Source organism: Diabrotica virgifera, chromosome 6 (genome assembly GCF_917563875.1).
Source record: "Diabrotica virgifera virgifera chromosome 6, PGI_DIABVI_V3a".
Taxonomy (NCBI): domain Eukaryota; kingdom Metazoa; phylum Arthropoda; class Insecta; order Coleoptera; family Chrysomelidae; genus Diabrotica; species Diabrotica virgifera.
In genome coordinates, this window is record NC_065448.1 from 180469317 (window position 1) to 180482915 (window position 13599).

A 13599-nucleotide genomic window follows, 5' to 3' on the forward strand; every position below is an offset into this window, starting at 1 on the left:
AGAACAGAAGTTGCTTATAATTAGTCAGTTTATCTATTTCGGGACTTATCTTGGACATATACTTTTTCACCCACGAGATGGGGTGAAAATCACCCCCAGTTTAAAAACACACATCGGCACCATATCACTTTGTTTCTTTGACATGTTAGCTATGCCTATGCCAAATTCCATGTCAATCCAATCGGTTCTTTAAAATTTACAGCAAAAACCGTGAGAGAATGTACTAATAGTACGTTATTCACATCAAATGAAAAGGTTACATTAGAATAAAGGTAAAAAATAAAATAAAACAATAAAAAATATATTTCAATCCGTAAAAAATTATAACCTATTTGTTACAAATAAAATAAAAATATACTGGATATCAGTCTCTTTTATCCTTAATTTACGTTATCATTTTTTGTTTTTTTATCATTAATGTTTTGTAATTCAAAACTTTTGCCCCTGCGACACAAATTTTTCATTCTCCAAATCCAAGGATGAATCAAATCTTCATCGCAATTGTCGAGTTTACTCTTTGTGATATATGATACCAGAGTGCCAACTAACACTGTTATTAGACATCCAATGCACGTGTAGTACATATATGTTACTGAATAAAGCAGATATAAAGGGTTCCTACAAAAATAAAGTACAATAAGCATAAGCAATAATAATATACATAATATGTATTTAATAATTTACATAATATTATTTGCAAACTTGACAAAAATATTCGCGTACTACATCTAAAGCCGGCTACACATATGCGAGCCGAACTGTTTGCGAACTGCTCGCATATAGTTCGTTGAAAATATATGTATAGCGAACTTCTTGCAAACTCATCACAATTTATGGAAAGCAACGAATCAACTACAAATCAATTTGTACGAAGTTTAATGTAAAAATGATTCATTTAACTTGTAATTTTATCTTAAAGTCACGTTCGAAATGTAAATAAAGACAACAGTTATTTGTTTATCAACTATAAAATAAAAAGACTAAGTTTTCACTCTAATGGCATATAAAACAACATAATGCTATTCTAAACCCCACCAGAATGAAATCAATGGGAACCTTCTCTGGTTGCACCTCCAAGGCTTCTCCAATATGCAAGCCATACGGATGCTGAGACTAAGGAAGATGAGGGAATTCTACAATTTACAATTCACGTCCCATCTGCTCAACGCGGTAAAGTTCCAACGAGAATGGTTCCCTTCGTACTCCAATCAGAGTAAATGTAAATCAAAAATGAATAAACATTTTCAATTTCGTTGCAAAACGAAAATACAGCCGAACCATATTCTAGTCCAATCAGAGAGTGCAGCAAGCACCTCTACCGGTTTCGTATCCTATAAAATAAAAATTGATTACATTGTGTTTCTGACGTTTCTTATCTCTAAGAACACGTTCATTTACACAATCTCGATTCGACGAGAAAATATCGCTGCGTACGCCGTTCAAATTAAACTGCGAATATCCTTTGTGTTCGTCCCAAAAACTGACAGGCCGTGGTTTATGACGAGTGACGATTGAATTGAACAGCTCTTAAACGGTTCGTACTACCGTACAAATTATACGAATATATCGTTCGCAAACAGTTCGGCTCGTATATGTGTACACGGCTTAAGTCGTTCGTTCTTTATTTTGTTAACCGTTTTTTTTAACTAGAATGACGGTCATCATCGTAATTCCTATTTTTAAAACCGCTAGTCTGAATAGACAAACTAATTTAAACTGACTGCTCAATCTTTCATCAACTAGAAAATACATCTTTTTCGTTGACTCCTTCATCCTTCTAGTCTCACTTGCATTATTATTTGAACCATGTGTCGCATGACATATATAATTATTCAGCCAAGCTCGTACACTGCAGCACATAGGTCATCCTCAGTTTCTTTCAATGTTCTCTACATTCGCTTTTAGGTTTCCCTCTTCTCTTTTCACGTCGTCGGGCCATCTAGTCAGCGGTCATCCTCGACTATTTTTATAGTTTTTGGGCCGCCATTCCATAATGCGTCTTGTCCATCGCCCATCTTGTGTTCTGCCCAATTCCACTTAAGCGTCGCGATTCTTTCGATGACGTCTTGAACACCTGGTATTGCCTGATTTGTTGTTTTGTTACGTGGTGTCGAAGGCTCACGCCCGGCACTGCAGGCTCCATGGTAGTGTTGTTGAAAAAGTAACTATTCGATACAAAGTACTCGTTACTTACGGATACCGAAAGTAAAGATTATTATACAGAGAGGCAAATCGTTACTTTGATTACTCTGATTACTTCGTATCAATCGTATCAGAGCGAGTAAAGACTATTGTATCTACTTAGATTACTCTGATTACTTCGTTACTTCGTACCAATCGTATTAGAGCGAGTAACGACTATTGTATCTACTTTGATTACTTAGTACCAATCGTATCAGAGCGAGTAACGATTAATGTATCTACTTTGATTACTTTGATTACTCTGATTACTTCGTTACTTCGTACCAATCGTATTAGAGCGAGTAATTACTACGACTATTGTAGTTGTTATATCGGAATACCTATACAAAATACCTGCCTACTGAGAAATACGATTGTAGATGTGATTACCTGTACTCAAATACAAAAGTAACAAAAGTAATCATAGTAATCAAATCATTTTTATCCCTTAAACAGATCGGTGAAGGTCGTTGTTATATCGGAATACCTATACAAAATACCTATCTATTGAGAAATACGATTCTCGATATGATTACCGGTACTCAAATACAAAAATAACAAAAGTAATCATAGTAATAAAAGTAACGAATACTGTAAAAAATGATTACTTTATACAAAATACCTACCTACTGAGAAATACGATTCTCGATATGATTACCGGTACTAAAATACAAAAGTAACAAAAGTAATCATAGTAATCAAAGTAACGAATACTGTAAATTATTACTTTATACAAAAGTAACGATTTGTAACGAATACTCGAAAGTAACTATAATCAACATCACTACTCCATGGCTCATTGTGTAACTCTGAGTTTATTTGCCTATTTTTATGTCAGTGTTAAAATCTCCTTCCCATATGTTTGTACGGCAATATATATATTGGTTATAAACATTTCGCTTAAAATTCAATTTATATAGAACATTAAACATTGTCCTGCCACTCGTTCTAACAACTCCTTATGCAGTATCTTTCATTTCATTATTAGCAGTTATAACAATGTCATGCCTAGTGATACGTTTCCCTACATACCACAATTTGTATCCTTTATAGCTGTTTCGCCGTTTGTTGTTTTTATCTCGTCTCTTCAGACAATTTTCACTCTCCTTTTTTTAAGCGCATAATAATAACTCCACACTGTTACTTGTAAGACTTCCAATCCTAGAACCTAGAGCCTATCCGAATTTTTCTAACATGCAATGTTGATATTGATTAAGTTCGACAACAATTCTTGAGAACAAATAAAGCAGCGGGATCTCTAAATAATACAGTCTCGATAAACAAGCCATTAAGACAAGATATAAAAGCAAGGATCTATAAAAAGCAATTAGACCTACAATGCCATACACGGTGGAGACGAGATTCGGTACATTCGAAACAAAACTACTGCTATAAACGACAGAGATGAGAATAGTCCGAAGAATATCAGAGAAAAGTTTACTGAATAGAGAGAGAAGTGAAAACATAAGTAGGGCATGAACAAAAGGTATACCTACATGGGTAACAAAGGGGAAACAGGAATGAAGAGAACACGTTAGCATAATGGCAAAAGATAAAAATGGTAAGAGAGAAATCACCAAAAACATTTACAAAATGCAGGAGGCTAATACCGAGAGAAGAAAAAGGTCTTCATACAAGAAGGTAGAAGAGAAAGATAGTCTAATATAAAAAGACCATGATATTTAAAACCTTAATACCTTTAGTTCTAATGTGCGGTTGTGGAAGTTATGGGTGCTTTCTAACTCATATAAAAGAGACAAGTAATATTCGACAGGAAAGTCCTCATAAAAATACTAGGGAGAATAAGTAGTAGACGAACGTTGATCTCGAGGTTTAGTCAAGATAAGGATTATAGAAATATTGGTGTTTCCAATTGGCAGAAGCTGCCAGAAACAAGACAGAACGGAACAATACGAAGGAAACGAGGCTTAACATGGGAAGCCTCTCATAAGGCTTAACATGGGTTGTAGTATCCCTTATGTTATTAAAGTAGACTTCTTATGGACCATTGATTTTTAATAAACAATGATAATCTATAATTTAGTACTTACTTATTATTACTAACTTCTTCCTGAATAGTCTCCGTGTAGCTATTTTTCACTAAGTTAAATGTGGTAACGTTAAAACTAATATCACTTGGCCTTTTGACGTGGTCGCTAAAAAACGTTTCATTGCAACCATCTGTGTTTAACGGTAAGTAAGGTGTTGGAGGTTTGTCTATAATAAATGCTCCGATGGCAATCCAAAATGTAACTAAATGCCCAAGGATTATACCAAAAGCTGCACCCTGCAATTTAAATGTTATTTTACAGTCAAATATATTCATATAATAGTTATTGATGATATAAGTGTTAAAAGTACACGTCCAAAGCACGCATGTGAAAGTTTGCAGAATGAGCGAAGCGAGTTCTGCAATTCACATGAGTGCCTTAAAAATGTACTTTTTAACACGCATAGCGTACAATATTTTTTCTACAAACGTAATTACAAGACAATATCTACAAAAACTTTTACTTGAACTTGACTGACATTCCATTTTTATATTTTTTTGACATTACATCAAAATTGCCTATACGGTTAATACGAACTGCAGTGCCTTAAAAATTTTAAAGCGCTAGTGCTTTAAAGTAGCATTTTTAACTCTCGTATGGAGTGCTAAAAATTGCATTTTTAACACGGTTGTAGAAAAAACTGATTAAGGTAATATTTCGCTCTTAGAATAAGACCTAGAAGCTTCAAGATAATATTACTTAATAGGTAAGTTAAGCTTGTTACACCAATTGTCACAATCCAAATACACTAAACGCCAAAATTAACGCACCACCTTAAAAATGGGACATTTTTAATGTCTCATATTTCCTAAACTGTTTGTCCGATTTTAGTGATTTTTTTAATATGTTATAGCTTTATTCTTCAAGAATATCGTTGTAATAATATTGTTGCTAAACAGATAAGTGTCATTGTAAACCGGGTGTAACAATGATAGTGTGTTTTTTCCTCAAATTTTGGAACACCCTGTGGAATATTCTAGCGCAGTGGTTCTCAAACTTTTTGAGTAATGTACCACAAAATACTTTGTAATTTTTTTTGGTACTACTTAACCTAAATATTTATGTAGCTAGATAATCTAATTAACTATTATAGTGCTGATTTTGGCTAAGTTTTTGCGTTTTGGGTACCACCGCAAATAATAATATGTACCACCAGTGGTATATGTACCACAGATTGAGAACCCCTGTTCTAGCGTATATATAATATTGAAATTAAAACTAAACTGTAGCCCTAGGCTTTTTAACATTTGGCTTTTTAATTTATTTGATTATGTTAAATAATAAAAAAGTTAGATATTTTAACAACTAGCAACGTTCTTAATCAACACAGGGTGTTTCTAAAAATAAGTGCGACAAACTTTAAGGGGTAATTCTGCATGAAAAAATAATGACCGTTTACTTTATAAACATGTGTCTGCAAATGCTTCGTTTCCGAGATACGGGATGTTGAATTTTTTTTACAAACTGACAAATTTATTTATTGCTCTAAAACCGGTTGAGATATGCAAATGAAATTTAGTAGGTTTTAAGAGGTAGTTATTGCGCATTTTTTGACGTGAAACTATGAATTTTATATTCACCACTGGCGTGCATACGGCCCATACGGGTCATATTACCCGGTCATATTAGCCGTATGCACGCAATGGTGAATTTAAAATTCTTAATTGTATGCCAAAAAATTCCCAATAGCTACCTCTTAAAACCTACCAAATTTCATTTGCATATCTCAACCGGTTTTAGAGCAATAAATAAATAGTCAGTTTGTAAGAAAAAATTCAACATCCCGTATCTCGGACACGAAGCATTTGCGAACATATGTTTATAAAGCAAACGGTCATTATTTGTTCATGCAGAATTACCCCTTAGAGTTTGTCGCACTTATTTAGAAACATCCTGTATTGATGAAAAACGTTGCTAGTTGTTAAAGTACCTAACTTTTTTATTATCCAACATAAGCAAATGAATCAAAAAGCAAAATGTTAAGATAGCTTAAGGTTATAGTTGAGTTTTAATTTCAATATTTTATATACGCTAGAATATTTCACAGGGTGTTCCAAACTTTGAGGAAAAAACACACTATCATTGTTACACCCGGTATACAATGACACTTATCTATTTAGCAACAATATTACTACATCCACATTCTTGAAGAATAAAGCTATAACATATTTAAAAAATCACTAAAATCGGACAACAGGTTTAGGAAATAGGAGACATCAAAAATGTCCCATTTTTAAGGTGGTGCGTTAATTTTGGCGCTTAGTGTATTTACGTCTGCTACAATTACTACATACGTCACTAATTTTTATTAGCTAAAGAAGCTTCACGTAATTATGTTTCAAATACACACAAAAACATAAATTTTGTAAAAACTCCTCTTTTAATAAATATAACAACTAACAACGTAAACGACATGCTACTGAGTATCAAGTGAATGCTCAGCCTGAGTAATGTATCTCTTTCTAACTTACAGCATCGATTACCTATCGTTTTTTTGTTTTTTAATAGTTAGCGTTGTCATGTTGTATTAGATACTTATTTGTTACTAGTCCTTTATTTATTCTGCGAGTATTTGATTCTGAATTATTATGGTAGGGGAGCAAAGTATGCTAAATGTGCAGTCACTCGAGCGCTTTGGGGACCTATTGGGATGTGAAGAGTAGGTCTTAAAATCAAAAAAAGTTAAGTAAAGTTTTCCATTTTAGCGGGCGCTTGCCATTTTTTAATTTAATTTTCCATTTCCAACAATCGTTTTTTTCCGATTATAACGCCATCTATCCATAATTCTAAAAAATGTTTCTAATAAAAGTTACTTATTTTTACGTAAGGAATCCAAATATGCAATAAAAAATTAGGGTTCCTATTTAAGATTTTAAAGTAGCCCCCCACCCCACCTCCGTAGGGGGTCGTGTTTGATGCCATTCGATAGATTTTTCAAAAATATTGAATAAGTGTATTTTACGGTTTTTCGATCTGATCTTTATTTCGCGAAATATTCGCTTTTTTCTTGTGAAACTTTGGGACCCACCCATTTCCTTATGCCCGGCTCAAATCGTCAGATTTTTTAAATATACACTCTTTTGCATGTGCTTAACTTACCTTATCTTAATCTGACAATTTCGAGTTTTTTTAAGGATAGATTTTTTTTTTCGGGCCCCCCTTCACGAACTCCCCTGTGTTAAGAGCCAATATATGGTAGAGGTACATCTGCAGGGTACCAGATTTCTCCCCATATGATAATCTGACGCGCTCGAGTAACTGCAAAAATCCCCGCTTGGGCTCCCCTACCATTAATATTATAGAAGCTGATAAATTATCCAAATTATAATATAATATAATACCACAACCTGCCAACAGTTTGTCGTTAAAACTAAATTATCATTTCTCAAAATTTAGTGCCTCTACAATTTAGATACGCTCTACAGTTTTTATCACGCAAATAAACTATAATAGGATAACATAAAATTAAATTTATTGGGTTATTCTAGTGTAACAGTACGAAATTCGTATACTTTTTTTTTGGGAATTTCTAAAATAAAAAGTGCCTACTGTACCAATTGTTTTGAAACTGGACACGAATATTTTTCATTATAAAAGGAAGCATGCACATGCAGAAGATTTATTTTTATAAAAAAAATGTTAAAAATTAAAAGAGTTTGAGCCATCTGCTGGCACCATAAAAAAACATAGCTTCATTGCTGTAGTTATTGGGACTAACAGAGATCCTGAAACATAAAATTTCAATGTAATTATTGAAATATAAGTTGTTTCCTATACTGTCAACTAGCACTTTTGAAAAATATTAAAATTTAGAAAAATGACGTAGTTTTGATTTTTTTTTAAATTAGCTAAAAAATTCTCAGTTTCAAAAACCGTCCAATTGACATGTTTAATCCAATTAAAAAACCCCTAGTTGATAATATAGGAAATAACTTATATTTCAATAATCACTTTTAAATTATATGTTTCAGGATCTCTATTATAGCCCAGTAAATGACCGTTTTGGAGAGTAATTTTCAGGGGCAACTCCGAATTGCATGAGCATTTGAATTTAGGTTCTTCTTACCCTAGTAGTGAGTATTCCTTCCTGCAAATCGGAGGAGTGGGTCAATGAACAACCGCTGGCTAGGGTGAATATTAATTAGGTAATAGGGTGAATACTAATTAGGTGACGCCAACACTATATGATTAGCAAAGGAATTCACATTAACAAAAATCAGTGACCATGACGCTCTTCATCTTCTCCTGTACGCAAAGTAATGTGTGTCTTATATTCTTGACTGTGTACATATCTCAAGATCTGACAGTAACAGTCGAATGCCTCTTTAGTAGTAACCATGATTTTTGTAACATGCAAAAAGCAGCGGAATGTTATAATTTTTACTTGTGAATGAACGCTATGGAATGGGGTGAATAAATTAAGAAATATTTCCCTCTTAATCGACGTATGTTACACATGCAGACATATAGTGAGAATCGAAGACAAAGGGGAATAAAATAAAACCTCATGCATGTGAACAGTAATAATTAAAAAATACGTGTGTTTCACTACATTGTATTTTATAATTGCATAAATTAAAAGTACCCAACCATGATTTAAGATTTAGTTGGATATCACATGCATTTGTAAAGATTGGTACTTTAAAACACACTAGGTGGGGGTGCTGCATACATTTCATTGGCTGGTCACCTGCTCATGATCAAAGCAGGGATTTTAAAATTCCATACCCATTCCATTAAGCTATAAAACCGTAGGTACTATCCAAGTAGTTTTACTAATATAATCTTCTTGTTTTCATGTACCTAAGTTTTCGGTCGTAAAAGGTCACCAAAATCATTTAAAAATGTCACCTGATGTGGACTAGTGGACATAGAAAACAGCTTAAACCGTAGTTGTGGAGTGTTCGTCGTCGGCTTGGATACGAAAATGAAAAAAAAAAATAAGTGAAAAAGAATATGTGTACGGGGTGCCTAACAAGTGGATGTAAACATCAAAACGCGAAAACAAAAATTCGTCGTCGGCTTGGATACGAAAATGAAAAAAAAATAAGTGAAAAAGAATATGTGTACGGGGTGCCTAACAAGTGGATGTAAACATCAAAACGCGACAACAAAAATTCGTCGTCGGCTTGGATACGAAAATGAAAAAAAAAAATAAGTGAAAAAGAATATGTGTACGGGGTGCCTAACAAGTGGATGTAAACATCAAAACGCGACAACAAAAATTCGTCGTCGGCTTGGATACGAAAATGAAAAAAAAAATAAGTGAAAAAGAATATGTGTACGGGGTGCCTAACAAGTGGATGTAAACATCAAAACGTGACAACAAAATGTGCCGTCGGCTTGGATTATGAAAAGTGATAAAAAATCTTAAAACATGACAAGTGAACAAAAAATAGTACGGGGTGCCTAACAAGTGGATGTAAACATCAAAACGTGACAACAAAATGTGCCGTCGGCTTGGATTACGAAAAGTGATAAAAAATCTTAAAACATGACAAGTGAACAAAAAATAGTACGGGGTGCCTAACAAGTGGATGTAAACATCAAAACGCGACAACAAAAATTCGTCGTCGGCTTGGATACGAAAATGAAAAAAAATATGTGTACGGGGTGCATAAAAAGCATTTGTATTGTTTGTATTGTCTAACTTTCATTTTGGGATATGTAAAAACAACAAGGTAATCTTATTAGTGGGTATGAACAAAGACGGTTAAGGGCGATAGAAAGCCTAAAAAAAGTGGAAGCAAACATGGTGCTTGCTAATAAAATCCTAACATCGGTTTTGATTACGCAACCGGAAAAAAATCTTAAAACATGACAAGTGAACAAAAAATAGTACGGGGTGCCTAACAAGTGGATGTAAAAATCAAAACGTGACAACAAAATTCACCGTCGGCTTGGATTACGAAAATGAAAAAAAACTCAAGTGAAAAAAAATATGTGTACGGGGCGCCTAAAAAGTCGGTTTTAAAAATCAGACGCGAGAACAAAATGCGCCGTCGGCTTGGATTACGAAAATGAAAAAAAAACTCAAGTGAAAAAAAATATGTGTACGGGGCGCCTAAAAAGTCGGTTTTAAAAATCAGACGCGAGAACAAAATGCGCCGTCGGCTTGGATACGAAAATGAAAAAAACTCAAGTGAAAAAAAAATATGTGTACGGGGTGCCTAACAAGTGGATGTAAACATCAAAACGCGACAACAAAAATTCGTCATCGGCTTGGATACGAAAAAAAAACTAGTGTGCAAGAGGTGCTTAAAGCATTTGTATTGTTTGTATTGTCTAACTTTCATTTTGTGATATGCGAAAACAATAAGGTAATCTTAATAAAATAAAAAGTTTAAATAATATTTCAGTTCTTTTCTTAACCCACACCGGACTTTTCTTTGTTGGAACTATCTAAATTAATAACATTGTGTTATTGGTTTAAATAGGTAAACACACATATATTCTAAAATTTAAAATTTTTTCCTTTGGGATATATGTCCAAAAACTATATGGTAATCTTAATAAAATAAAAAGTGTAGATAATATTTCAGTTATTTTCTTAACCCACACCCGAGCTTTCTGTGTTGAAACCATTTGAATTAATAAAATTTTATTATTAATTTAAATATTTAAACAAACATATATTCTAAAATATAAATTTTACTTGCATTTAGGAAAATTAACTCACACCTGACTTTCAAAACCAAAAAATTTCCCGAAAGGAAATAATTTTTCAGGTATTTTTTAACCCAAAAATGAGTAGACCAAAGATTTCTTTAAAGCAAAGAGTGACTTTTTGCAAAATAATAACCTCTTGATAAAATATTAATCATATACCTCTGAATAAATATTCATGACCACAATTAAACGTAAAAGTGTAGCTACCATATACCGATCGGCTTTTACTCACCACAGCTGTAAATTTTTTGCATTATGCGGAGAAGATACATTCGGCCCGCTAACGTAAAAACCCAGCATAGTTGAGCGAAAACCGATTCTCGATAGTGAATGAAAACGCCATGAGAGTACTTAGTAAAATTTTTAGTCAAAGTATTTATTGATTTAAATATTAATTTTCCAAGTCATTTACGAAAATTAAGAAAAGATTTTTTGAATTAATGTTTTAAAAAGAAATATCTTTCTAAAACTAATATTATTTTTATTATTTGACTATTGGAAACAGGGCTACCTTACAGTGAATTTAATCATAAAACAATATAATATTGTTATATATCAATGAAAAGGGAAAAAACATGAACAATTCAAAAATATATATAGCTCATTTTTAAATTCAAAACAAAGGGGGTAGTTTTTTTTTACTAACACATGAATAAAATTAATTTTCCAAGTCATTTATGAAAATTAAGAAAATATTTTTTGAATTAATGTTTTAAAAAGAAATATCTTTCTAAAACTAATATTACTTTTATTATTTGACTATTGGAAACAGGGTAGGTCACTCTTACATTTTTTTATTTATCTAAATTAATAACATTGTGTTATTGATTTAAATAAGTAAACACACATATATTCTAAAATGAAAATTTTTCTTTCGGGATATATGTCCAAAAACTATATGGTAATCTTAATAAAATAAAAAGTTTAGATAATATCTCAGTTTTTTCATAACCCACACCTGACTTTTCTGTGTTGTTTTTTAACTATGTAAATTAATAACATTGTGTTATTGGTTTAAATATGTAAACACACATATATTCTAAAATGAAAATTTTACTTGCATTTTGGGATATGTTCAAAAAAAAATGTTTAGCAATATTAATAAAATACATATTTTAGATAATATGTGGTTTAACCCACACATGACTGCCAAAAACCAAAAAATTTCTTTAAAGCAAAGAATGAAAAACGAGAAATATTAATAAAAAACATTAACAAATAACTGATTATATATACGACACACCTAATCAAAGGACAAACCAGACAAAAGACCGAAAAAGGACGAAATATGTTAAAATATAATAAAACTATGTAAAATTCACTCAAAAAGTGAAAACCAGGTCAAAAACATTGACAAATAACTGATTATATTTACGACAGACATAATCAAAGGACAAACGAGATGAAAGACCGAAAATCGGTGAACGATGTTAAAATATAATAAAACTATGTAAAATTCACTCAAAAATAGGAAAACCAACAAAAAACATTGGAAAATAAGGGATTATATATTCGATGGACGTAATCAAAGAAAAACGAGACAAAGAGGCCAAAAATATGCTAAAATACAAAAAACTATGTAAAATTCACTCAAAAGTAGGAAAACCGACCAAAAACATTGGTAAATAACGGATTATATATCCGATGGACGTAATCAAAGTAAACGAGACAGAGACCGAAAATATGCTAAAATACAAAAAAAACTGTAAAAATATACTCAAAAAAGTGAAAAAAACAAACCAAAAAAAAAACATTGACAAATAACTGATTATATATTATTCGACAGACATAATCAGACAAACGAGTCAAAATGACCAACAACCAGTGATATATGATAAAATATAATAAAACTATGTAAAATTCGCTAAAAAAAACGAGGAAAACCAAACAAAATAATTGGAAAATAATTGAGTATATATGCGAAGGATGTAATTAAAGGTCAAACGAGACTAAAGAGCGAAAATCGGCGAACTATGTTAAAATATAACAAAACTATGTAAAATTCACTCAAAAACGCGTAAAACCAATCAAAAAACATTGACAAATAACTGATTTGAGTAACAAAACCAAAAATTTCTTTAAAGCAAAGAGTGAAAAACGAGTAAAACCAACCAAAAAACATTGACAAATAACTGATTATATATCCGACAGACGTTATCAAAGGACAAACGAGACAAAAGACTGAAAAATCGGTGAATGATGTTAAAATATAATAAAACTTTGTAAAATTCACTCAAAACGAGTAAAACCAACAAAAAACTTTGACAAATAACTGTTTATGTATCCGACAGACGTTATCAAAGGACAAACGAGACAAAAAGACCGAAATTTGGCGAGCGATGTTAAAATATAATAAAACATTGTAAAATTCACTCAAAACGAGGAAAACCAACCAAAAGCCTTGAGAAATAACTGAGTATATATCCAACGGATGTAATCAAAGAAAAAACGAGACAAAAAGACTGAAAATATGGTAAAATACAATAAAACTGAAAAATGTCTCAAATACGTGAAAACCCGGTCAAAAACATTGACAAATAACTGATTTTATTTACGACAGACGAAATCAAAGGACAAACGAAACAAAAGACCAAAAATCGGTGAACTATGTTAACACATAATAAAACTATGTAAAATTCACTTAAAAACGAGTAAAACCAACGAAAAAATAATTGATTATATTATACGACAGACGTAA

General features: G+C 32.1%; 1 protein-coding gene across 4 annotated transcripts in view; it reads right to left on the reverse strand.

Annotated features, from left to right (window-relative positions):
- Positions 1-285: 285 nt before the first annotated feature.
- LOC114338973 (sodium-coupled monocarboxylate transporter 1-like) overlaps positions 286-13599 on the reverse strand; it is a 179808-nt gene continuing 166494 nt past the window's right edge. For all 4 annotated transcript variants that reach the window (XM_028289597.2, XM_028289596.2, XM_028289599.2 and 1 more), the window contains exons 8-9: positions 4233-4468; positions 286-618 (exon numbers count right to left, since the gene is read on the reverse strand). In XM_028289597.2, coding sequence (XP_028145398.1) covers positions 381-618; positions 4233-4468 — 474 coding nt within the window. In that variant the 3' untranslated portion in view covers positions 286-380. The remainder of the gene's footprint in view (positions 619-4232; positions 4469-13599) is intronic.